This window comes from Helicoverpa zea, chromosome 20, assembly GCF_022581195.2.
Source record: "Helicoverpa zea isolate HzStark_Cry1AcR chromosome 20, ilHelZeax1.1, whole genome shotgun sequence".
NCBI lineage: Eukaryota > Metazoa > Arthropoda > Insecta > Lepidoptera > Noctuidae > Helicoverpa > Helicoverpa zea.
The window spans coordinates 7446857-7474769 of NC_061471.1; the positions used below are offsets into that span (position 1 = coordinate 7446857).

General features: G+C 35.5%; 1 protein-coding gene across 5 annotated transcripts; it reads left to right on the forward strand.

The window, feature by feature from the left end:
• The first annotated feature begins 250 nt into the window (after window positions 1-250).
• On the forward strand, window positions 251-27888 carry LOC124640085. Of its 5 annotated transcripts, none has more exons than XM_047177710.1 (8): window positions 251-1404; window positions 2432-2524; window positions 7521-7648; window positions 8344-8418; window positions 12825-12881; window positions 22785-22879; window positions 23312-23440; window positions 23768-27888. In XM_047177710.1, the coding sequence occupies exons 1-8, from the start codon at window positions 615-617 to the stop codon at window positions 23940-23942; spliced, it is 1542 nt and encodes a 513-aa protein (XP_047033666.1). In that variant the 5' UTR covers window positions 251-614; the 3' UTR covers window positions 23943-27888. The 5 variants fall into 5 exon arrangements, with proteins under 5 accessions (XP_047033666.1, XP_047033668.1, XP_047033669.1 ...); XM_047177712.1 differs by having other exon boundaries at window positions 252-1404; window positions 25201-27888; XM_047177713.1 differs by having other exon boundaries at window positions 252-1404; window positions 23737-23813.
• The last annotated feature ends 25 nt before the right edge of the window (window positions 27889-27913 follow it).

Sequence of the window (27913 nt, forward strand, 5' to 3'; positions counted from 1 at the left end):
AAAGATCGTTATCTGTACCTGTCTGAGGCAATCAATCAATTAAGTACATAGTAGAGAATTAATTCATCAAAAGCATTGTTATCCCATGTCTTACCTACATTATTACAATACATTGTTGTGATGACTAGATAATTTATTATAAAATACAAGGTACCACTACCGCCATCTCTTCATTTGTTCAAACAACATCATCAAAAAAAATCCTATCGTAGTTAAAGCTTCAAACAACAGATAGCGCAATCGTGAATACCAAATATTTTAATTGGACAAATGGATATTTTATTTGGATTGGTGATAATATTACATTACCTTTTTATGTGATCCAGATATTTTGAGGTAATGTTTCTTTCTTTACTCATAATAAATTCCATAAATTCTGACTGTGAAGTATCGTTATTTTTTATCTGTATTAGAAATTACAAAAGCAAAATGACAGCAAACGTCATTTTATAATTCATTGCCCAAGTCGGTCGAATTGAATAAAGTTATTTTTGTGCGCGATTTTAATAATTCAGCGTAAATGGAAAATAATAGTGTGTTGGTTGTAGGAAGGAGGTGCTAAATTGCAGTTTTTGTGTTTCATACTGGTGCTTGAGTGTATTACAGTGACATCAATGGCTTCTACACCAAAACAAGTGAACGGCAAACCGTCGAATAGTAACGGCTCCCTGGGAAAGCGGAAGAAATCTCGTGGGAGCAGAGGTTCATACCTGTCCAAATGGCTGGACAAGACTATGCACCACATCCAAGAGTCCACGCCCAGTATGGATACGTACGATACTTTTGTCAACCCAAACGTGAACTATTCGATGGGGAGTTCGCAGTTCGCACCCGGCTATGATCCTTACAGACACATGTACGGATGCGCACCTGAGCCAATGTCTCTGCCCACGCTGCCCTCTTACTGCAACCCACCAATGATGCCCTTCTACGGGCCCGAATATAGGTACGTGCAGAGTGTAAACAAAAGCATCCAAGTGCAGCGGCCGCGACTGCGACGCCGGAGCGACAACAAGGCTGAGGAAGTGAGCAGTACGCCAGGACACGGCACTCCAACCCATTCAGCCAACAACTACTTGCAACCAAAGAATCTTACAGACAGCCAGGACTTTGCTAGCTTACCACCTATTGTGACGTCTGTGGGCGACACTAATTCCAACAGTGACATGAATTTGAATGATAAGGATGAAGGGAGGGATGGCAGGAGGTACAGTGACCCTTGTGTGAGAGGCTTGCCTGATGTAGCCAGGCCTGCTAACGGAGATGTGGAGTCAGGGTCAGAAGCAAGTTCTGACATGTCTGGAAGTCAGGTGGGTAGCAGACTACTGACATGTCTTCTTGACCAAATAACTACCCTGAAGATGGCAAATGAAAGACTGAATAAAGACTTAATGGATACCAAAGGTAAGGCTTTCCTTCATGTACTTAGAAACACTTTATGCATTACTATTGGTTTTAGATTATTTATTAAGTAAATGATAATTAAATATTAAGCTTCAATATGTTAAAATTACCACTCATTTATCCTTATTACATACAAGTCAAGTGCAACATACAATTGGAGTCTAGAGTGATCTAAATTCAATGCTAAGAACAGTTCTATATCATTATTAGTATTTAACAACCTTGAAAATTCTACCTGCAACGAAACTTTTTGGTAAATCAGCCCACAACTCAAGCATAAGGCCATCCTTTCAAACGAGTACACCTACATTTGATCACCCACACAATGCACTAAGTTTCAAGGATATGAGACATACGTAAACATGTATTCCATACTAATGTTCACAGTTTAACATAATTTAGGCCTTCTTTAAACTAAATGCTAGAGTAATCTCAATAATAAGCGACATACTTCGGTTAAACTGTGGCAACATTACTCACTTATGTCCGAGTGGTGTGCATATTATGCTAGATAATGTTTCTCTATGGGAATATTAAATTCACAGTTAGACAGCCTATTGTATTATCCACCTAGGTCAAGCCCCAAAGGGGATTGAAGCGTGTTACTAGTAGAACATTTTAACTGGCAATTGTTTTTTATTAATGAAAAGACAACTTCTTTTTTCTTTAATTTGCTCAAATTGACAACTCTATTACGAAATCTGGGCTATTGGCTGTCATTTAACTGTAGTCCAAGAATTTTCTTTGCTAAATTCTTAGCTGCTGATTTACCTAATTTTGTCATCCACTTCTTTTAACATTGTCCAACATCAACTTTTTACCAGCCACTTGTTTTTATTTAATCAACATTCTTGCTACAGGTAAACCATTGTCCACAATAACTGACATATTAAACTCATATTGTTTTTGCTGTACTACGCTTAACGAGAACAGTTAGCTGCCTGTTTTTACAGTAATTAGCGATTACAATGTGCTCATGATTATTCATGCATTTTCCTTTACTGCAATTATTGGTATTTATTTGCAGTGGAACTGGAGAACTTGAGACAACACAATGCCATATTGAAGGGATCGAATTCAAGTATTGGTGCGACACCTAATCACTCACTAAATGATAATGGTAAGATATATTTTTTAACTAGTATGTCTAAAGATTTGTCTAAAATGTATTCTTAGAGACCTTCATTTATACTTATAGTATTAATCTGAAGACGTTGTTGGTCTGGACAGATCTCAGAATTTTTTTCAGTGTGATGTATTTATCCAGGAGTAAGCTACTTTTAATTCGAGTGTGTGGAGTAGTTAACAAGTGACGTGGGTGGGACAGCTATAGTGATTGTCTATTCTAGCATCTACTGTCTTTTCAGATATGTCATATTTTTACCATTTTATGTATTCATATGCCAATCAAAAAGTTATAACAGCTATATTCTGTTAGGAAGAGTTTCAGTTACTGAAATGGTTTTATTTAACAGGATATTTAGTCAGGTATTAAATGATGAGGTACTGTATTCATTTACCCGAAAATAAACCATATAAATTTGTTTACACTGGATATTCTTATATTATTCATTCTAGACAAACAAGTAATAAATGCTTAAGTAAACCATATTTATGTGTCTGCGACATATCACGCTATATTCGGCTCAACCCTAAACACATGACCTTGACTGACATTGGTAAGAATATAGGTCAAAGTAGGTAATTCATTGATTGTTTGTATGTCTTCGATTCTGAGTCACAAATATACAGTGGGAGACAGAATTCAAGCTTGCTTGGGCAGCTTGTAATGTGACTAATATCTTAGTACATCCCTAATTATGTGGCACAAATACATTAACAATTTAAACATATGCACCAGCAGTAGCATCTTTCCGCAAGGACGTTGCCCTCATAAAGATCTTCACACTAAAGTGGCTGTCAGAAGTTGCAGTTTATTGCAATCAAATGTCCGTACTAATTGTATAAATACGAAAGTAAGTCTGTCTGTCGCACTTAGAAGCCAAAGCTAAGTCGATTTGAATAAAATTTGGTGCACATAAAGTTCATAGCCTGAAATTCGACTTATGCTACTTTATATCCGAGGTAAGTAGTTTCCCTAGGACAAAATTGGAACCGCGGGTAACAGCTATATCAACTGAGAATTAGTTATCGTCTCTCTCAATGAAAGCGTTTATAAAAAAATGGAACAGGAGATCCTAAGATCAACGAACAATTATTATTATGAATATCAATATGTTTGCGTTAATCCCCGCTCTTATGACCCCTGTTAGTGCTATCGGCCTCTGCGTCATTTCTCTCTAAGTACATTCTTTGTTGAATATTTCAACTGCAAGGCTCTGAAAGTAAATTAGTATTTGCATTACACATTCTAATAAATCTCTAGAAGATGTCTTGGCCTGAATCTGCATTGCTTCGTCTAGAGTCTAGAGAAAAGGCCATGATTTTTAGTCTTCATTATCATCTTTACCTGGGTTATTCAAAGTTCCAGAACAATTTTTTAGTTTCACCAGCTTCTTTGCCCTTCCACTGTATTTTGGAGATTATCAGCCGTTGATAATGTAGATAGTTAGATCGTCCTATATACTTATCGCGGCCGATCCAATAATCTTAATGCTAGCCTACGTTGTGTTAGGAGCAGATAAAACTGTGCGCGTCATCATACCGACCTTGCCTAGACGTAACAGGGCACTGAGTGTTACATGGCTCATAAATTATGTATGGGGCTTGTTTAGATATTCTTTGGTAGTTTAATTGATGGACAGATACTTGTTATTTTGTTAGTGTCGCTACTTTAACAAAAAACGAATCTGTCAAGTGCAATTTGGACTCGCGCATCGGGGGTTCCGTACCATATATTAATGAAAAGCCCTATTTCCAAAAATCATGTTTGTTGTATAGGCACCAAAATATTTTTTCTAGTTGTTGCAGCAACAAACATCATCTGTAATAATTGAACAGAATCTGCCTTACTTTGGTTCAAGAGCTTGGTGACAGACGGTTATCGAAGTCTCAGTAACAGGGGTCCCCTTTTAGCCTTTGCGTACGGAACCCTAAAAATTAAAGCTTGTGTTTTTTTCGAGGAAAAAGTCGTTTGGCGCCGGCCAGAGGCTAACGAACTCGCAAAAATTCTAAAATGTTACCGCAAACTAATACTAATATTATTGAAATGGTAATAAATTAAGAAATGATTATGACTGCGAATAACTTGTTATTCGAGATGTTGATAAACTTTGGCCTCGCGACAATATAAACTTTTGCAGTTATCAAACATACGTGGTATTGGCTAATGAATACTTAGTTTCTTATAACAAAGTTAACTTTTAGATCATAAGATGGACTAGCACTTATTACAATATTTTCTAGACTATCCATATGACCGGGATAGTTGGCATTCGTTAGAGGACGTTCAGCAGGGGACGGCAATTGGTTGATATGATAATGATGGTATCCATGTTGTAAAATCACTTAATATCCAGCTAAAAATAAACCCTGCGATTGAGTTACACTTTCAACTACTGGTTGACAGTTCAACGTGGAAACCATACAATGATACATTAACAATATAAAACCATGTAATTAGTCTAATTAGTGATAGTTTATGTTATGATGAAGTGGAACCCATATCTTGTGAAGTGGAACATTCTCAGACAATGTATTAAGTAAAATAAAAATATGCAAACTGGTGTCCACTATGCATCAGTGGGTTCGACTCCCCTTTTTCCTCAACTACATTAATGAAACCGGTCAGTCAAAAAACAGAGAAACTTTGACGCATATTATTTTTATTTTAGCTCCAAGTATAACGGGTGTTGTCACCCAGCCAAAATTGTAAGACTAAGAATGTGCTACAATTTTATTTGGCATAAGGCATTGTGTGTTCAAAAATAGTGTGATGGCTATCCCACACATCATCATAAATGCAACGGAGATGCAAATCCATAATTTGCATTTTAAGTTAGAAATGTTCGTAATTCTAAACTTTACTCAATATTTCTTCTCAACTTGCTTGCAATTTTTGAAGCTCCTATCGCAGATTTGATCAAGAGCACTGTCTTGTGTAAAAACAAACGACGTTCGCAACATGCAAATTACAATACCACTATTTGATGAAGCAACGTTAATCAGCTTATTTTATCGAAAACAAAAATGTGTCAGCGAAGGAATGTGATAAGAATTCAATTAGACTTTAAAGTGACGTTAGGAAAGTAGGAGATCGATAGCTGAACACGTGTGACGGTTTTATCGATGTATCAAGGCTTTATTCAACATTCTGCCTGAGAAATGTGACTACATATTCTAAATATTCACACGACAGCTGAGAATCTTAGACAATGCAAATGTGCCGTGTGAAATCCTCACTATCGGCCCATCATTGAAATTGCTTCCTGAAGCTGTATTATCACATCACATTATTATATGTGGTCATATATATACTAATTACCAATACATAATATGATGAAGAATTCGTGTGAGTATGTGAAGGGATTATCTCTGGATCTACAGAACGGAAGAATTTATCTCAGAATGCTCATGAAACCCAGTGAAACAGTTATTGCCTCAATTTTACCGAGAGAATTTTCCATAATTTTATATCTATCCATCAGGGAAAAGCATGACTTTATCTACGTGTATACCAATATGGGTACGTGCATATTTTCCTCACACGCCGACTAGCGTTGAATATTAAACGTCAATCAGCTAAGTATTCGTTGAAGTCTGACTGCAGTAGAAACTGCGGCGAAATCGCGTGCGTTACGTGACCCGAGATAGCTTGGCCGATTAGCTGTTGTTATTTCTTTTGTATCGGAAGGATAGGTATACCTGTAATTTTGATTTGATGCACTAACTGTACATGTTTGTTTGGTTTTGGTCGTAGATTTAGAAGGAATACTACTTTTTGGATTAATATGATCATATGTGTCTATTTTGTCTTTTGGCTAATCATCATTCTATCCCTGTCAGAAGTTTTCTGCGAACCTTTTGACTATTTCGAGGAAAATTGAATATGCGAGCGTGTATGTGCTCAGATTATTAAAAAGCTGATCGTTTCTTGGGCCTTGCGGAGACGGAAAATATTCGTCCAGGAATTTTTGCTGCCTCATACGTTTTTAAAAGATGAGCCGTCTTTTCAGAAGTATTTACTGAAATTAATGACTGTTGTAACTAGTAGCTTAGTCGTAAAATTGGATAGCATGACTAATTACGTAGTTGTAGCTTCCTATTAATTTCGCAAGAGGTTTGTCTTTGAAATGCGGTTTTTTACTAGATCGATGCGTATGAAGCAAGGACATATTATATTTTTTTGTTTCTAACTTCAAATTGTTAACTAAAACCTTTTTTATATTCCCTGATGGGCATCATTTATGACGATAAAAGCTTTCCACCAATTTCGCATTGCGTCGGATATTGTAACAGCGAATTTGCGCGAAATGTTTCAACATTTGCGTGCTAACTTAGCATTGACATTACTTAACCCGCCAGTGAGCTAGCTATTACGTCCTTGTGGAAAAAGTACTAAAACCCATAAAGACTGAAAGAATTTCGGTCGTCTGTACTGAAATTAAATGACTGTTATTTCGGTTTATTGCTGTAGTTTCGTGAAATGCTAACTTTTCACTTAGCTGTTTATATTTTTGAGGTGAAGTATAGTGTTTTAGGCGAGTCTCGAATAGTGGTTTTGTCTTTTATCTATACTTCTATACTAATATTATAAAGAGGAAAACATTGTTTGTTTGTTTGTTTGGTTGTAATGGATAAACTCAAAAACTACTGGACCGATTTTAAATATTCTTTCACCATTAGAAAGCTATATTATCTGCCAGTAACATAGGCTATATTTTATCCCGGTGCGGGCAGTAGCTCCCACGGGACGCGGGTGAAACCGCGGGAAAACGGCTAGTGACACATAAAACATTGGGTTCGTCATATTATTACTAGAAAGACTCCGGTAACTTACGAGATTTAAGATAACATTCGTTGAGCTCTGCTTAGCTATAGGTCTTATAATATTGATATTAAATCGACAACTGTACCTAACTACATTTTTTTTGACCTGTCTCAAAGCACCTTCAAGAAAAACGTAAATATATTTTAATGGTTGTTTCTCGTTGCAGCATTCTTAGCGGGGCAGTACGCACCAGGCTTCCTGACCGACTTGGTGCGCGAGATCAGGGATGCGGCGCGCATGCGCGAGGATGCACTCTACTCGCGCGTGCGAGCTATGGTCGTCGAGAGGAACGATGTAAGTTCACTAAAATTTTAAGAAATATATTTATAGCTTTTTTTTAGTCTGGTAGAAGCTTTTAGGTACCGTTAAAAAGATTCAGAAGAGTCATTTGGGATGATTAGTATGATTCAATGATTAAGCACTTTCTATCATGGCAGGTTGTCTAGAGGACAGACATAATTCGTTAGGCTCTTTTTTGCAACCCTATTGTGCTATTGCGTTACTATTGAGTTACTCTTCTCAAGACATTAACTCATGGATTAGTAAATTAAGGCCAATTCAGGTATGGATTCAAAGGTCCAAATACTTATATTTTTCTAAATAGCAGCTATAAAAACTCTTCAACTATCCCACAGTGAAACACGAACCTAATATATCATTCGACTCCGTACTTTCTCTTGGATTAGTAAAACGGCTAGGTTGAACTTTGCCATTTAAACTATATTGATGGCGAGTCCCGCGGTTAAGACTCCGTAAGGCTACATTCGTGCTTCTACATAAATAATCATCTACCTATTTTAAGTGATGTATTTGCTGAGTGATTTGCAATCAAACTGTTTATTATGACTTGTCATTGACTAACAGTAATCTTTTTACTGTTTGATTGATATCATCTTTGATGACATTGAGTGCCTGTAGCTCATATTCTTAGTATGATAGAACCTTAGTTTAGCCAAAAATTACAATATTAAAATGAAAATTCCTAACAGGTCTTTGGTATGTCAAGAACCGAAAAGCAACTGATTTCAAATGATTACCGCGATCACGGCGTCGGCGTGTATACTGTAAGCACAAATATATTTTTCTTGAATTGAATTATTCACTGAAATCGATACTGCTACTTGAAGCTTCGACACATTGACAGTTGATATGAAGCGATGGTCCAACTCTTGGCCTTGGGGTAGGAAAACAAAGGATTTTGTTTTGTAGGAAATATCAGTTCAGTAATATTTTATTATTGGTGCATGGATTAACAAACATATATACATCCATCCAAACATACAAACTTTCGCGTTTATAAATATGAGTGAGGTGTCATAATTAAAATATCGTTTCATTATCTGAGACTAACTTCTGTCAGCGGTTTCACCCGCACCCCGTAGGAACCACGGCACGAACCCGGATAAAAAGTAGCCTATAGCCTTCCTCGATAAATGGTCTATCTAACACTGAAAGAATTTTTCAAATCGGTCCAGTGGTTATTGAGATTAGCGCGTTCAAACAAACAAACTCTTCAGCTTTATAATATTAGTATAGATCTATGCTGAAGTAATAGAGCCTAGGGATGAAAGATGAGGTGTCTTGCGATAGACACATCCGTTTGCACATAGAAATATAAATAGAAATATTGCATATTAAACTCCAAAATAATTGCATCACATCTAATAACCCATGGAATCGTTAAAACCACTGTAACAAAGTCATAAATAAATAACGGTTTTCCGTCGTCATAGTTACTCGCGGCTACCGGCTTCTATGAAAGCCATGACAAATATAATATTAGCTACGGAACCGATTTGCGAACGCGGAATCGAAGCGGAACCAACCAAATTAACGTTTACGCTATACTTAAAGAAATCCTTTTACTGTATCGATGTAGACTTCGTAAGACAACAAACAATTTGTTAAGTAAGTGATTGCGGTTTAATTATTATAAGACTTAACCATTCTTTGAAGCAATCTTATTAATTTACTTTAAATGAGTCAAATGTTTCCTTTCTTCCAAACATTCATTTAGATTGAGTCCCAAGATTACTACTTCGCACATCCGGATAAGTTAATGGCCTTCCCCTATGGGGCATCTAAGACTGAAAGAACTTTTGAAATAAATCGGTGTAGAAGTTCTTGACATTAGCGCGTTCAAGCAAACAAACTTCATCTATATTATATTAGTAGGTATAGATTACGCTTTAAATAAATGAAACATATGAAGGTCAGTTCTAATTCTGCCTTAAGAAATGTTTTTTACTTTCGTTTGGAAAAGTACTCAGAGTGCCAACAATTTCTTATAGGAATGTCGGTCATTCCGCAAGCTATGAAAATAATATATTGCCTTTGTCAGTGAATATAGCTTATTAAATAACGGGAACTTTATATTGCACATCACATACTCGTACGCTGTCGTATGGTCTAACGGCAAGTATTATGGTGCATCGTGGTATTTTCTGCATCATGTCAAAAATGTTTGCGGTGAAACATCCCATTTACCTTTATTGTAGTCCCTCATCGTATTGAATGAAACGAAATTTTCATGTAACATTGTTATTATGGACTACTTCCAGACAGCGGATTGGATCCTTCATCATCATCATCATCATCATCAGCCTATCGCAGTCCACTGCTGGACATAGGCCTCTCCAAGTGGATTGGATCCTTACCTACTAATATTTTTTTCACGCCAAACGTCGTCGTCCACGGATATGCTATAGCCTGAGAAAGGACGTAGGCTACTTTTAATCAGCGTACGTGAAGAAGTTCCCTCGATACGCGGTCGGAACAGATAGTATGTATCTCCGCTTATCAATGAAAATGTTAAACGGATTGCTAGACTTCTGTATATCCATAAAAATAGACTTCACAATAGGCATAAAGTCCAAACTGGACCTGACATTTCCAAAATGTCTTGGCTTCAATCCAAATATGTTGGAATCGGGCCGGTGTCGGCTTCCAGTTCAATGACCTTCCATTATTACGAATGGACATTATGGCTTTCGTATTTGCGGTCCTATTGCGGCCATCTTTATTATCTATGGGTGAAAAAACGCGGCAAATAGAGGTATGAGATTAAAAAGAGCAATGATGCTTCGGAAGATTGAATTATTTTAGAGCAGTTTTTGCAAAATGACATAGCAGTTTTCAAAATTGCTTAGTAGCTGATTAATTTAATATTATAGTACTCGTTCAATGAATGCGTCAGCTGATGAATTCTGTATTAGATATGTCTATTTGTTACACTTTCAGGGTCTTTATTTTTGCACATATTGTGATATATACAGGTATGTAGGGATAAAACACATTCCACTAAGAGTACGTTAAGTATGCATGTATTATTATGTGAATGGATGGATAGAGGATGAATATAAAAAAGTAAATAGATTGTCTTTTGATTGGAGAATAAATGAAAGATGAAATGGGAATGTGTTAGCAAAGCGAAAATCATATTACGCGGTTCCCTAATAAAACTAAAGAAAAGGCAAGATGAAGCGATTGGGAAGTAAATCAGTTGAAACAGTAATCGCTAAACAAATTAAAAGCAACCACAACAACAGTTTAGTTAACTTGCCACAGCAGGGTGAAGGCCTCTGATCACATTACGGTACGAGCATTGTAAACCACGCTTGCTCAATGAAGATTGGTTAAATAAATGAGCAAAATGAATGAAAAATAATTAGTATTAGATACGGTTTCTTAGTGTACATGACAAAGTGCCGTTCATTTTCGTTAATGAAGGCCATTGTTTAATAACATTTTCGTCACACCAAATCAAGATTTACTCTTTGGGCGACTGATTTGGTAGTTTAATAGCAGCAAAAGCTACTGTTGAGCAAAAGATTCTTAGGATAGGTTGAGCACAATGTCATAGTGTGTGTTGGTCTAGTATAGTTGTAATCCGGTTGATAGACACACATGTTATGTTGTTCCAATATATAGCTGTTGCGTTGACAAACTGGTAGAATTAAGATGATCTATGTACGTATGGAGACACCAGAGTACACTATTTTTTCGAGCCCTATGTGTACCAGGCTCGCGGTAACTCAGGCAGGCTTTGAACCTAAGGTACCACGCACCGTACTGGGTAACAATTGTTTCAAAAAGACATTATCATTTATTTTTATGTGTTATGAAAAATATTATTTCATCTTTTCTCCAAAAAGGCCCGGCAGGATACTAGGCGATAAAGATAAAATATATTATCTCTGATAGCCAAATGAGGGACGTAATAGATACTTATACTTTGAAGTTATGTATTTAGTGATAGCAATATTTATTTATCACCAATACATTGGTCGATAAGATTTTTTATCGCACTAGTTAGGTGTTAGAATTTTTGGTGGTTGGGTGAGATAATGTTTTGAATGTGGGAATTTCATTTCACAGTTTTTATTTTTTACTTTAGCTTATAATAGAGGATATGTATGTCCATTCAAAGACTATACTATCCTAAACATGAAGCGACATGGAATATAGCAAAGATGTCAATCAATAGCCATAAAATCTGCAAACCTGGCCTTGAACCCTCACGAAGATGCTCTAGTGTTTGTTTATTTCAAAACATCACCCTGATGTTTTTATGTCAGGTTTTTCCATTCAAGGAGTACAAGATAACAGGTCCCTTATCATTGAAATGTCCTGTCAAACGATTATCGAGTCTCATGCCACTGATAAAGTCTCCAGGAGATATCCTTGGTGACATTAGGCTTAAACTGTCGAATATTGTATTTCTACGGCACAGGAATAGAGTCCTATTCAGAAAAGAAAAGGTTTACTAATGCTTACAATATTCCAAGGTTTCGGAACATTTGAGCTCAGACTTATTTTTTTATAGCAATTGAAGAACTATTTGATGTTATCTATGAATCTAATATCCATTTTAATACATCACGTACGATCTTCCAAAGTTGACTTGCCGCTACTGTGCATCGTTTTCGCTTTATACGGCAAAACTAATCGCTCCTAGTTCCGTTGGGTGGCCTAAATACTTCCTTTTTCAATTGATAAAGCGATCCCTTCTTTAGTTAATTGGTTTAGCAATTTGTAGCTGTTTTTATCAATTAGTAAATCGACACTGATTAGTTAAATCCTTCGAATGGCTTTCGTCAAACGATTAAAAAGGCTTGTACCTAAAACTTCGCGGCGGCTATATGGTTCACCCTAAATACAGTTATTTTAAAATTCAGCACATATCACTGAAGAACATGTTAAAATCCTACTGAAAAGAAATGGCGCAACAAACTTTCCCGACCGCGCAACCTTTTATTTTCATTTATCAGAATGCTATAAAATTTCATAATATTGTTCAAATGGTCCACTTAAAAGTGCACGCATTATTAATCTAGCATCATTGTTCATCGATCAGAGAATCTGGGTCGCTTTTATCATGCGGCCTCAGAGCGTGCAAGGAATTTATGACCATAACTTGCATATAACACATTTTTATTTAATTACTTATAACAGTTTTCTTCTTCCACAGAACGGTTTGACATCTTCGGAAGCTAAGTTCACGGAAAAAGCTCTTGAAGAGATCAAGGTAGGTCGTCTTTTATTTTATTACGATCAATTTTAACCTTAGTAGCGCCATCTATGCGCGAACCTTGTAACTTACTGCGCACAAAACCTACTGATATGTCTAATAGATGGCGTTATTACCAAAGAGGTTTTGTTGGTGAAGGCAGTTCCTGATAAATTATGCAGATGGCGCTTTGTAATGTTATAAAAGATTTAGTTTTTTTTTTAATTTCTATATAGGAAAAATAATGTCGATTCTCTGCTACGAAACGGAAAACCCAACAAACAACTTACCCTTAATATATAACCACATAAGTTACCAGTATCAGTAAGTTCCCAGGTACCTTAATTTCTTAGCAGTTCATCATAATAAAAATCACCATTTTCTTTAGGAAAATACTGGTTTCAGTTTTTTTAATTATAAAAATTAAGAAATCTGATCTAGATAAAAAAAAATCTATATGTATATTTCTTGTTTCTTAGTTTTCCCATGTAAAGTCAACTAATAAAATTAACTAAAACCTGTCCATTTGGATTAACATTAATATAAACCTAACACTGTTTATCTACTCAAGCCTCCTTTGCATAAAACCTCAGGGAATTGTTAAACCAATATAATTTTTTCATATTTCTCAAGATTTTTTTCCTTGAGTTGGTGTTTTTTTGGTTTTCACCTCAATTCGGTGCTATTAAGCGGTATTTGCGTAGCGTGTTGGGTGGTCCGTGGAGGGCTCTTCACGCCTTCACGCACTAACGTACATCCAATGTGTAGGTAGGCACAGAAGGAATACTTTATATGGACGAAGTTTCTGTAAAATAGACTAAAATAAATTTTTAATATGTTTTTTTTTGGATGAACTAGCATAGGAAGATATAATTTTCCATTCGCTAATTGGTTTTCATAATAAAATTTGCTTTAGCAAAATGCCTTTGCCGGATATATTTCGAGTCCTGCCCTTTTACCTTTTTGGTTATCTACTCAAAAGTGCATTCAAATCCATTAAGTACCTATATCGTCGAAGGTTAATTGATAGTTTGTCATACTTACCAACGTTTTCCGATCTATGTCTCCTACATATTGCCTACCATCACGACGTTCCACTCGAGATTGTCCAAAGAGAATCTATCACCAAAACTTCTTCTATATAAACCTTTCACAACCATATTCCATGTTGGCACCACTTAGACTTAGGCTCGAACACTTGCGTTCGTTGCTATTGATGCGAAACGCTCACGAGCCGTGCTGTGACTTGGCGAATTATTTCAAGATATTTTTTTACTATTTACTGTATGTTTGTTGTGTTTTGAAGTTGCTGTTGTTTGGTAGGAATTCGTCTAGGAGGTGGGCAGGACTGCATCGATTGTGGCAGATGAGGCCTAAGATAGTAGTTGAAATCGAAATAGAAGTTGTGGTTTGAATTGAACTTGGTATCTTAGTATTCAAAGGTATAACTTTCTGCGTGTCTTTAAATTCACGCGTGATTAAAAAAGACCACCGTAGTGATACACGGATAGATTGTAGGCATTCATATTTAATTGATATTCTCCGATGGAACCATGTATTTTACTTAGGGTAAGAGCAAAAATTTAACGTAAGAGAGAAAAAAATGCATGTTTTAATTAATTTAGCCATTAAAAATATATTTATATACTTTTAGTCTCTGATGAAAATTCAAAGCCTTTGAACACAGAACTTTCAACCTGAATATTAGAGATAGGTACATGTAGGTAGATACGAACTACGAAATGTGAAAAGGGAGCGTGTCCATATAACCGTTTGATTTTCATACTCGTATGCACACGTTGGATTATAAAATCAGCGCGGCTGAATAAAACGGAACGCATCGATTTAACTCTAACGTGGCGACTTCGCACATTCAATGGTTTGACGAGTCCTGCTATCACACCGCACTGTAATTGTTTGAACGAATCTACATGGAAGAGGCGTTGGAATAGAATATTCTTTACTCTACATCGCAAGGACAAAACGATACAGGACAATAAGAACAAAATATGTAAGAGTACGATAGGTGGTCTTATCGAGAAAGGCAATTTTTCCAGACAACCTTGGGATGGAGTGAAATTTTAGATAAATTGAATACTGGGCCTTTCTGCTTCGTAGAATCTGTCATATTTTTTTCTTTACCTGTGAATATCCACTTGGAAAGCAAAACTGATTGTTTTCTTTTCTGTGCTCTTAGAAAGACTGAAATATTCGGATATAAATTGTTTACTGAATATATATATTTATGCCCATTCTTTCGTTCCTCGATTACTCTGTGGTTTAAATTCAGCGATTTTTCTGCCTGTCATTTGGAATTTATCATATAGGTGCTAAGTTCTTTTAGATCGAAACTGGCATTATTTTAAGTTTTTCCTTGTTTTTATAACCACCTATGACTTTAATAAATACTAAAGTTAATTCACTCTTCGGTTCTACAAAATGGGGTTTTCCATTTTTCTTGTACCTATTTATTATACAAGGTGTTGATTTGCATTTGTGCCATAGTTCAGGAGGAGGACATACAATACGTAAATAATCGATTGGAATTACAGTAGATGGGAAATAACTAATATGCACTGCTTTTTTTGCCATTGTAATGTAGTGGTATTTCCGAAGTAATCCAATTTTATGAATGAAATTTATGAGTGATCGTTGCGTATGCTTTGTGTTTGCGTTTGTGTGAGGGTGCAGCACGGTTTTAACGCCAGTAACATACGCGCCAAGTTTAAATAAGGCTAGATGACATTTACGGAATTCCGAAAAAAATATATAAGAAAAAAAATTACGTACCAATTTTTTTATTGATTTGGGTCGAGAATCATTAGCATAATTACCTCCTTGAATATGGCACGGATGCAAATCAACAGCTTGTATGTACCTAACTTAAATTAGTACATACATATTTTTGAGAGACACCAAAAGAGGCGTATACGCACCCATAATTTTTAATCTCAAATTACACTCCGGTGTAACACAAGTCCCAGTAACTTTGTATTTTGTAGTGTTTAGTGTCACCCCACATCATAGCATTTGAAATATGAACGGGTGGTGCGTGCGAGGGGATGCAGGGGCGAGGGTAGGAAAGCAGAGGGGGGGGGGGGTGTACTGAGCAAATATTGGCAGATGTAAGTGGATGGCGGTGCAGTGAGGCGCCGCCACCCTTCGCGTCGTCACGTGACGCGGACGGTGACGTCATCAGACACGCCGCCGACGGTTTTTTTCTTTGTATTAATAGTAATAATTATGTTGCAGTTACTGGTCATTGTTGTTTTATGGAGAGTAATTGTTGCAGTTTGGGAGAGTATTTTTTTATATTGCATGCGAAGTTACGGTGCCATACAATGGTACAGCTGAATATCAAATCTAGCGTTTTTGTAAAATTATTTCTTAAGCAATTACCAACAGACTGAGGAAGGAAGGATACCTTTGTATACCTTCTTTAGATCGATGAGCTAGAACAGTATCATTTTGTTACTGATGATTACTGACAGCACTATGTTCTTGAGAAAGCTGTGCCTGGTATACATATGAAATAAAGACTAAATATTTTTTTATTTAGAAGAAAAGTTAATTAAGAAATAACAAAACGTTATTTCGGTCTGGGTCTACTTAATAAAAAAATAGGAACACAAAACACTGGCACACTAACATAGCTCAACAAAAATAACCATAAACCGATACGCTCCCGCATGACCTACCAATATATATACATACTGAACAACAATACACATACATACTTTACAGCAATACATACATACACACAATTGTACGTGGGTGTCGGTACGTTTGTCCTGACCATTAACACTAGCTCTCGCCTCGTAATAAGGTAATTGAAGTGCAAAAAACTTATGGCAAGCCACGATTAACACTATAGGGTTAATGCGTCAATGGTACCCGCTAAATAAGTATTGAGGTACCTACAGGTTTTACTGAAAAATTTACTCGTGGTTTCTTAACGGGTAATGGAAAGAATATGGAACCAATTTGTCGCTATGTATGATGACGATTTTTATGAGTTGAACTGTCTGCCACCAGCGGTTTCCCATAGTTAACCATCGCGCAATCGGATAAAAAGTTCCCTAGGTGGGTTTACTATAAGCACAGGCAACCTAACACTGCGCGTATTTTTCAACTAATCCCAGTGGCTACTGCAGCCTTCCTCCATAAATGGGCTATCTAACGATTTGAAAGACTGAAAAATCGGACCATGAGTTCCGGAGATTAGCGCATTCTAGCAAACAAACTCTTCAGCTTTATTCTATTAGCATAGACCTCAACTAACAATCAATATAACCTAGGCAAATTCTAAATATTGACTATCCACATAGAAAGATAAACTTGCGTATATTTTCTCAATCACCATTCACCAGGTTTTCAATCCACCTGTCAGAGTAACAACTATGACAAAATGACAATGTATCAACGTTACGGCACGGAACAAACAAAATTAGCCGGTCCGGCTGTCTGTCTGTTTGTGCGCGCATATAGACTTCGTGGTGTCATCTTACGTTACGCCTGAAGTTCTTTAGATTAGCGCGTTCAAGCAAACAAACAAACAAACTCTTCAGTTATTAGTAGGAATATATTTTCTCAATCATCAGTTTATCAGGTTTTCAATCCACCTGTCAGAGCGGCAACTATGACAAAATGACAATGTATCAACGTTACTGCACGGAACAAACAAAATTAGCCGGTCCGGCTGTCTGTCTGTTTGTGCGCGCATATAGACTTAGTAGTGTAATCTTACTTAACGCCTGAAGGCTGTGCTGCGAGCGGACGCGAGTTCAAGTGGTTTTAATTGCCTTTTTGACTGATAAATGTTTAAGGTCGTTAGCTTATTTTGCTACTTTAGAACTTGTTTGAAAATTAATTATGAATTCGGCTACTGGGTTACAAAGTACGATGGACTAGCTGTTCCCCATGGTTTAACCCGCGTATCAGGCGAACGCGGAGGAAATATAGTCTTTGGCAACAGTGGAAAATTTTTTCATATTGGTTCTGTAATTTGGGAGCCTTTTCAAACTGCAAATGTAATGGTTAAAATTTTTCATCGTTGAATTTTGTCGTTTAAATGACCATACAATAGGTAACATAATTTTGGACCTTGTAACTTGCACCACACTGAAATAGCTTCATCGCTCGCCCATTGCTGGCTAATTTCTCTTGTCACAGATTATTAAATACATAGATACTCTCCTGTGTCCAAACCACGCACTGTTTGCATTTTTCATTATGTAAGTTCAAAGTTATGCTGTTTAAATAATGTCATTTTGAAAATCTTTCCACGTTCTCCTACATTTCGAGTGTTTCTTTAGATTATTTGTTAATTTATTACCCATGTGTTTTGATATTTTCTATTAATTAGATTTTTCTGAACTTTTACCAATTAAGTTTTTTTAATAAACTGTCATAAAGGTAGTTTAAAAAAAGGCCTTTTTAATGTTGCCTACACTTCATAATGTCCACATCAGCCACATATATATCAGTATGTAGCTTAGGGCAGCCGGTTCCGGTGTTAAAGATAGAGGCAATTTCGCCGTTAACTGCTCTCACGGACCACGGCGCGGGGTGAGAAAGTTGCGCCGCTAAAATGTTGCACTTTGTAGATTACTACCCACCCAACACAGTATAGATAGTTCAACTCAGATTTGCGCGCGGCCCTATGTGTGCATCGGCTTATAAATATACAACTTTCATTCGTGTGACAGTGACGTCGTCCGAGCATGACGTGTTCTTATCGCTTTTTGTTATGGGTACAGTCGTTTACGAAAATGTCTAGTTCTTCACGGAGAAAATGTTTAAGGAGTCAGGTAGCGTTTCAAAAAATGAAACAACATTTACAGCTTTTTATTATTACATTTTACAGTTTTTCATTATTTTCTCATACGTTTCAAATTGACATTGACAGTATCTAAGAAATAAATGAGGTGAAATATCTAAGATGAATTAAATACTCCTTACATATTTTCTAGCTCGGGGTACGCCGACAATAAATAAAAGTGTCGACTAAGAATGTAAAAAAACGTATAATCTAGTATAATAATGTAAACAAAATGTGTGGGGAATTTAAAAAAAATATATTGCTTCGCATAATGTCGACCAAAATAAGACGGAAATAATGAAACTCATAAATGAACGTTTAAGTCAAATTGATGAAGGGATTTTGGGTAATACTTGTCGATATGTACAAAAGAAAAAATAAGAATACCTACTATAGACATTTTGACATGGAGTCAAAAGGACCATGCCCATCTGTGCCCCAGTAACGCCCAGAGAAAGTATATTACAAGATAGCCCTATTAAATAAAAACTAGAATTATGATGATAATTTGAAGTCTTAAAAAGCACCGGTTAAAAAATAAAATAAATTGAGGTAAAAAAATCTTTAAAAACAAGCTTTTATTTAAATGCGCTAAAAATAAAAAAAATAAACTTTTACTGTAACTTTACTGATTTATGTTTTAAAAGCTTGTCGCGAGATTTAAGTACTCGTATTTACTTTCTTAGTAAAATCGCGACAAGCTTTTTTTACCTCAATTTATTTTATACTTTTTAGTTTTGATTTGGTAAAGTGCACTTTATTTTACTTGCCTGTCATTGGATACCCATATGGATGGGATTGAAAAAAATAGGTTATTCACCATTTTGTAGCGGCGGCCATCTTGGATTTTTATTTCGTAAAGTGCAATGTGTTCTACTAGTCAATCCCTTTCATTTGATATCCATATTGTATAGGTACTTTAAAAATAACTAGTCCGCCATCTTGTATATTTAGCCATGTTGGATTTAGGATGACGTCACATAGCTTAACATGCATGCAAAATTGCAGCTCAATCGGTTGAGGGCAAGTGCCTTAAAATTGAGTTGTAAAATTCCACCCGAACACACATAGTTACATACATACATACATACATTGCAAGTTAAATAAAAGCTTGTAATAAAAAATAAGGTATTCTTGTTGATATTGCAGTACATGACATCGTTTCAATCATGCTTTATTTATTACGGTCTGTAATCTCGTCCTTTGGCCCATGTATATGTTATGGACCATGTGATTAATTCGGGCATTATAAATAATGCCCGAGCATTATGAATAATGTCTAGCTTTATCGGGCCAAGTGATTAATAACTATCTTAACTTCATTATTTATCACATTGCACGGGCATTATTATATTGCTACATGACAGTTGGGCAATTTGATAATAAAGCAAAAAATTGAAGTTAGTGACGAAAACGTATCCCACGTAACGGTTGCCCGGGTAACTGGGTTGAGGAGGTCAGATAGGGCAGTCGCTCCTTGTAAAGCACTGGTACTCAGCTACATCCGGTTAGACTGGAAGCCGACCCCAACATAGTTTGGGAAAAAGGCTCGGAGGATGATGTGACGAAAACGTATCGCTGCAAAACCGACTCCACGTAGTCTTGTCTGTCCTACCCCTAGAGTGCAATTCAAAACCGCGTAAGTGTGGAGGGGCGAGGCGGCCTGCGAGCTGAGGCGCAGGTAGTTTTAACGCTCGCCGACGCGGCTGAGGCTGGCCGGCTGAGCCGGCCAGCAAGCCGAAGCTGCGGCGGTGAGCGTGAAAACCATCTGCGACGATAAGCTCGCATGGGACCGCCGGAGCCCCGCAGCACCGGAGCCGTGACAGAAGCCATGCTTGCTGCATGTTGCTTGCTTACATTTTAAACGTACTGAGTTAAAAAATTAGAAGCTAAATAAATAAATTTTATGATGTCATTTAATAGTATTTTAGAAGTTTACTGTTAGAATGCATGCTACAAATTTAGATGCTAAAAAATAACCATCATGCGGAGTTGTATTTAGAGTGGTTTACTTAGAAGATAACGAGTGGCTGAGATAGTATTATTTAGATGCTCGTTAATTGTGGCTGACTTAGTAATTAAGAAGGCAACATACATTATTCGGGGCGAATAATTATATTAAAAAGGAGCCTGTTTAATAAGCACCCTTTAAATATGACTTTCCTTAACTTTTAAATGCAAAAACTAGTGGATTTTTAAGGCAGAAGTCCTTCATAATTAATCCAAATCATGAGGCTGATTATTTAAGTGGTTTAATATTTAGTTAATTTTAAATTAAATGGCAATAACAATAAAAAATTGAATATAAATATGTTATTACGTTGCTTGTATTACTTTGCCCAAAAGGTCATGGGCAATATGTATAGTGCCCGGTCAATTTGATTATTTGAATAATTATTATCAAATTGCACTCTCATATTGGGCATTTTTCATAATGACCGGGCATTATGTATACTGCTCAATTTATCACTTGGTCCATAACATATATATTCATTTACTGTATACAATATATTCAAATAACTGACATGTTTATCTAATAACATACAATTAAGTCATGAATTCATGATGATCATGAAGTTCCTAGTGAAAAACTAATAGCAATGCTGTCTATAAACGATAAAATGTATAAAAAACCAGTGGGAATTTATCATGTTTAATGTCCAATATCTTTTGAATCGGTGCTTTATATAATATTAAATCTAGATATCTTACAAATATGGCTGTAAAGCTATCGTATGACATAGAACTGGAATTTGGGCATTGCATGGCGTTGCTGACTTTTGACTCCATACTAATATGGGCATGGTCCTTTATAATTGACCTTGGTGAGAGTAGCGAATCCGAAAATTCATCATTTGATTTTTCAAGTAGCGATTCAGAATCATTATAAATAAATAAACATTAAATTACGTAATAACCAATTTTCTTTAAACAGCCGTATACAACCCCTAAATGTACTTGTACTTGTAACTGTATTTGTACCCGACTGTACCTCTTGTCACGCACACAAAGTCACTGCATATGTACAAGGGTTATCCACACATAAGGCCGCGCGCAAGACTGAGTTGAACTTACTATAAACGTTTTTTTAGGGGTAATCATCAAATAACCCCATCCGTTGAAGGTGAAGCAGAAGAGATTGCCCAGTCTCTTTCTTACCAAAATCTATCTAAACATTTTTTGGATCGTGTTCCAGGGCCGCGGTAACTCTTTCTTTCTATCCCGCAGTCCTAGTGTGCTTTGGAAACGTTTTAATCCTTGATATTTCTACCTTATATCCAGATAATGGATTTGCTGTATTACCAAACCAGACACGGTTACCACTTCCTATTTTATTATAACCGGATGAAATTGTTGCATTGGAAAGGTTTTAGTTCCAAATACCTAGTACTTGTTTTTTAGATCTAAAGAACATCTCTTGCTTTAAAATACGTGCTAGGCACATTCGAGCCTATCGTTCGAAAATGCGGCATTTTAGCCCCACAGTTGAAAGCCGCGTGGTCAGCGCGCCGTGTCCCCGAATACATTACCCGCAGCCGACCGGCTACTGCACTTGTAACCCACGTGAAATACGGCCTCTTTGCAGACCAGCCTGAAGAATTTTTACAGAGATACTTCATGAAACACAAGGGCCCTTCGTTGTTTTATAACTGCTCAGTATTATTAGTATTATTCTTCATGCCCTCAGTAGTAGGTTGGATGCATATCTACAAATAAGGTCTGGCTAAGTCGCTGGCTCTTTGTCTATTGTGCTAAAGCAAATGTGTGTATGTCTAAAAAGTGTATAAATGTAATGGTTAACAATTGATTACTTTAATTGACCTGGCAAGCTAATCATGATAGCGGAGTTGTATCGAAAGTAAACAAGTAAGAACAAAAGTGTCTTACTCACTTATCCTAACAGTTGGCAAGCTATTTCTTCTCGAAACAAATTCCAATTTAATATTCTACAATTTTATAAGCAGGATTTTGCTTTCTCAAAACTTTAAGACAGAAATTGTTCCTTCTTTCGCCCGTAGCTCACAATGTTTGACCACCCGATTAGCTCTAAACACAATACCAACAAAAATAACTAATAACAAAGTATATCATTGTTTCAGAGTTCTCTGCGTGCTTCGGATGCGGACAAGCGGCGTATGATGGATCGCATCGTCAAACTGGAAGACGAATTGCGCGTACTTAGACTCACTAACGGGTAACTACTGTTTTTATGTACTTAATTAAGTAGTTTGGAAATAATGTGGGAACTAAGGTCTGGCTTTTGAAGAGTATAGTCTCTTCTGGACATAAAAATGCACTTGACAAGTTAATGGTAAAGAAGATGGCAGGAGCAAAACTCGTGTAGGTACCTAACTGTTAACTTAATTTTATATTTTGAAGAAAACTAATACGGTAAAAAATAAAATGACACTTTTTAAATCACGTGTTGCTCAAATGATCGTCATCATCATCATCATCATTTCAGCCGTAAAATGTAAACTACTGAACTTGGCCTCCCCGATCTTATTATTTTAGATTAGAAGCGTGCAGCGTCCACCACTGACCTCTATATTTTACAGTCCTTTAAAAGAACACAATATATAAAAGTCGAATTAATTTCAAAATCATAAACTCTTATATCCAACAGTATGGAGTCGAACGAGAACAAAATATCGAACGGTAACGTTGAAGACGCCGACGCCGAGCGCATGCGCCTACGCAAGGAACTCGCCGACATGCGCAAAGCCAAACAGAACGCCGAAGAACATTCGCTTAAGTAAGTTTATTTACTCACTATGTAGAAAAAACACATTTATTAAAAAAAATATATGAAAATAAAGAAGTGGAGAAAATATAGAAATTTTTTTTTTTGCAAATAAAATAAACATCTTGTAATATATTGCTTTTATAAAATACTGCTTTATATTTGGTTTTGGTAAAAGAGAATGGTGTACATATTAAGTGTGGTGGCTGGTTTGAATGTGTGCACGAATGCTTTTATTTCTTCTCTAGCGTCCATATTTTAGGCATATTTCACTTAGTCTAGACATTTATTTAGCTTTGCACCTCCAGGTACCTAGTCTAAACTGAAATCGTGTTGCAGACTCGAACGTCTAGTAACACAGCTACGTTCCAAATTCAACGGGCTCCAACTGACGAACGGACCCGATTCGTTGCCGAGCGAACCCGAACACGACACGAGCGGGCGCGCGCGCCGAACGAGCGTCAATTCGACGAACAACTCGACCGTCGTGTTTGGCCCCGTTACCGATTTGTAGCGAATGGAAATCGCGAACGCGGCCATTTTCGTAGCCGCTGATCTATTCTGGTCTATATTGTATAAGTTTTCTTAACAGACTTGAAAATGCAGTAGTTTAACCGACTTTTAATAAGGCGGTTATTGTGAATACGGCTTGGTAGAACGAGGCAGTTTCGACAGTGTTTCGGATTAAAAATAAGTGTTCTACAATTTTGCTTGTCTTGTTTTGAAGAATCTCAGTCACTGGAATTGATTAATTTAGGTTTTCTGTGTGCCTTTTATGCCCTCGAATATAAAATAGACCCAAACACATTTTAATTATGAAAGACCATACAAATTTTATGATGGCAGAAAATATATTTCTACCATATGATTCGGTTTTACTTTTATATTTTAAATTTTTTTGACATTATTTCAGTTCACAAGCTACTATTTTGATTTTTTTTCAATTTAGTTCCCTCAATATATTTCAGATAAAAGAAATATTTACAATACCGCTATGTTTTTGTGTTCTGTAACATTGGTGCTCACATTTACCTATAACTGTGTATACGTACTTATATGTATATTAATTAATACATCACACAATTTTAATAACTAATTAATATTTGCTCACATTGCGTTACCTATACTTTGGTCTCAAAATTATGTTTTAGTGTGCTAAATTATGTAACTATGTACTATGTGTTAAAATATTTATTTGCGGCAAATAAAATCATTTATTTGTTGATTTAATAACTAATTGATATCATACTGTAATATTTAGTTGTGCAAATGGTCCAATTTTCAAAAGTACAGTCGTATTGAAAACGCATTTGACATGAAAAAAATAAATATTTAGAATAAAAAAAAAACTATCATTATTTTTGTTATTGATTTTGTCGGTGACTATGTATTTTTTAAATACGCCTTCTTGAATTATTCAACTCAACAGAAACGCGTATATCATCCGATCTACCAACAAATTATGATGACATTTCGTCAATTTACCCAACTGATTATTACAAGCAATAATGTCGCGATCATTTAACGATTACAAACACAACACTATACTTGATCGTTTACATAGCAATCGGCTCGTATTTACTAACTTCATGCACGCCTGTTGGCGTTTGCAATTTTCGACCAATTGCCTTTTCACACCTTTTCATTAAATCATTTTAATGTTTGCCGTAAGTTGTAAGTTGCCAGTATTTGTGTGCTAATTATTTCCTTTGTTTCTGCGTGTAATCATGAACAATATTTTATTTATATGTATACCTTTTTCGTGTTCCAAGTGATGCTGAAAGCAGTTCTTGACTGGTAATTAAAAAAGTATGTAAATTGCATCCTTATTACGTATCGCCGAATAACAGCCTCCATAACCTTCATTTATAGATAAAAAAATCACAGAATAAGTATGTGACTGCTTTGTGAAACGATGTGTGTTAATTAAAAAAAAGCCATGATCTATGTCATTAAGGTGCATTTTTGTATGTCCAGTTTTCTCACTGCTCAGCTGCTAAAGTACATGTAACAATGCATAAAGTTCTATTTGTTTCTAACGAGCTAGCTGAAATTTTGCGCACGCAATTAAAACTTGCCCGAAGTACGGTGTTTCGTTAATTTGTGTTGTTTGTTTGATAATTAATTGATCGATTGCAGTCTTCTGTGAATATTTTGTGTCTATATCAATCAGTGAAGTTTGTTCTAGCTGTTTGATTTAGCTGGCAAACTATGGTTTTGGTTTTCGAGTTTGAGATTATTGCGATAATTTTGATTAATTGTTACGAAGCTGGAAATTATTTTAACTGTCGATCAAGGTTTGCTCAACCGATTGAAAGTTGTATTATTTGACAATAGTTAGCCGCAATATACAAATATACAATAATACTCTTACATAAGAAAAAAATATAAACCAACACATATATTTTATTGTTTTGTATAAAAACGCTCACATCTTAGAAATTCTGTGTTAAAAATTAACGAGTGGCTCATGTGATTGTGATGTTTATTATTTTATTATTATTATTTAGCGAATTTAATTCACTAGTTAAGTGTTTTGTGTGTGATTGTACTTGTTTGCTCTCTAACGTTTGCATGTTGTAATGAAACACGAGTGAAATTATTAATTGTAATTAAAATTTAATATTAATTAACGATTTGTATAGTTTAGTCGGCCAACGTATACCGGTTATTGTATATTATGGTTAAAATATATTAAAAAGCATGTACTTATATTGTAATGATAGAATTTAATATTTAAAATAATATGCAGTCATGTAACTCTTTCGAAGACTAGTTGACTAGACTTACGTTTGCAAAAATCTAATACTGAAATTGTGTAATTCATCTAAATTAGATTATACATTTTGCTAGAAAGAACTAAAATAAAATCACAAAAGTAATTTTCCAGATGTGTCACAAAAATATTGTTAACATCACATTATATGTAGATATTACGTAATTGTTGAAATTAACATAAACCCTTCATAATACAGATTTAATAGATGATCAATACTAACCACCGATTTCATCACATTAGACTGATTATAACATTTATAACTAATGTATTAACTAAACGTAAGACACATACCAAATTGGATTCTAAGTAGGATCGGTTATAATGTAGCGATTAATTTATTGAAACTTAGGCCTTATAGTTATGAGCATAGAGTTTAATTTGCATCTAACATAATAATTCTATTGAAATTTTCTATCTAGAATTAGCTTCAAGCCAAAACTCTACCAAAAACTAAGCGGAGCTCAGAAGTATTTAAATAACCAATAGAATTTCGCTATTCTATCATTACATCCCAAATCTATTGGTTGTTTTGAATCTGTTCAGCTTCGCTCCGCTTAAGTGGAGTCTGGGCCTTAACATAGTTGATAAAATCTGTCGATAAAAACGTCTATATTAGATGCAAATCACTATGCAAGTAGCAATAAAATATGCGAACAATAAAAAATATGCTATCGTAAGTAAACGTTGGAATTTATATAATATGTATTCTAAATTGATGTGACATATAACTCGTAGCTCAGATTATCCAATAGGGAAGCTTACACTTATGTATTGTAAAATAGCTATGTATCTTATCATATATTACTCAGTAACGTTAAGTTTATATTATAAAATGGCTCGTTTTGAAGTTGATATAAATTCTAGTATAATCTCTAATTAACAGTGCCCTGTTGTATTTTTTATCACCACAAAAGTAAGCCCAGAATAGTATAGTCCAGCAGTCGATATATTTGAAAATAATAGTGCTTGCAATATCTAGACTTTTAATTACTAAGTCGATATTTTAATTATTTAAATCTTTAATAAATATTTACCTGTCGCAGTAGTCAACTTTAAAACGAGTCATAATAAATAAAAAATGGTGCCTTAACTACGTAACGTTGTCCGCCCATATAAGCATATTGTTGTATCACTGTTGTACCGTGCCATCGCTATGGCGAACCGCTTCTTATCGATAACTAGTGTTGTGCATACTATCGACTATTGTTCCCACTAGTGATGTATGAAAAAACGCATGCCTACTCCTCAGCTAAAGTCTGTATATTGTTAAATATATGCACTTTTAGATATTGGACATTATAAATTGTAATATCTCATTGTATAGGTGCATAGAATAGATATCTAGTAAAAGTTAAAATGATAAATTAATAGTAAATGCCCAAAATATACTCAACTGAAATAACTAAACCAAATATATCGTGTTTTTACATATTTCTACATTAATCCATATACAGAAGACAATATGAATCATCTTAAAGATTATTTTTCAAGAGTTGTCAGTTATTTTTGAATCCAAGTGTACCTAAGTGTAACCATTACTTACTGCCAGTTGTGATAGTCCAAAATACTCGATTTGTGCTATTAAACTCATGTTAATCGTTTCACACACATTTTCCATGTTATTATATAATAGTTATTGATATAGTATGATGGGGGTTTTAATAAATGATATAAAAACTAATATGTATTTTATTTGATGATCACAT

Coding starts and splice junctions, on each gene's coding strand:
- LOC124640085 (XM_047177710.1), top strand. CDS start 615: ATGGCTTCTACACCAAAACAAGTGAACGGCAAACCGTCGAATAGTAAC. Junction 1,405..2,431: donor AGACTTAATGGATACCAAAG/GTAAGGCTTTCC, acceptor ATTTATTTGCAG/TGGAACTGGAGAACTTGAGA. Junction 22,880..23,311: donor GTACTTAGACTCACTAACGG/GTAACTACTGTT, acceptor TATATCCAACAG/TATGGAGTCGAACGAGAACA.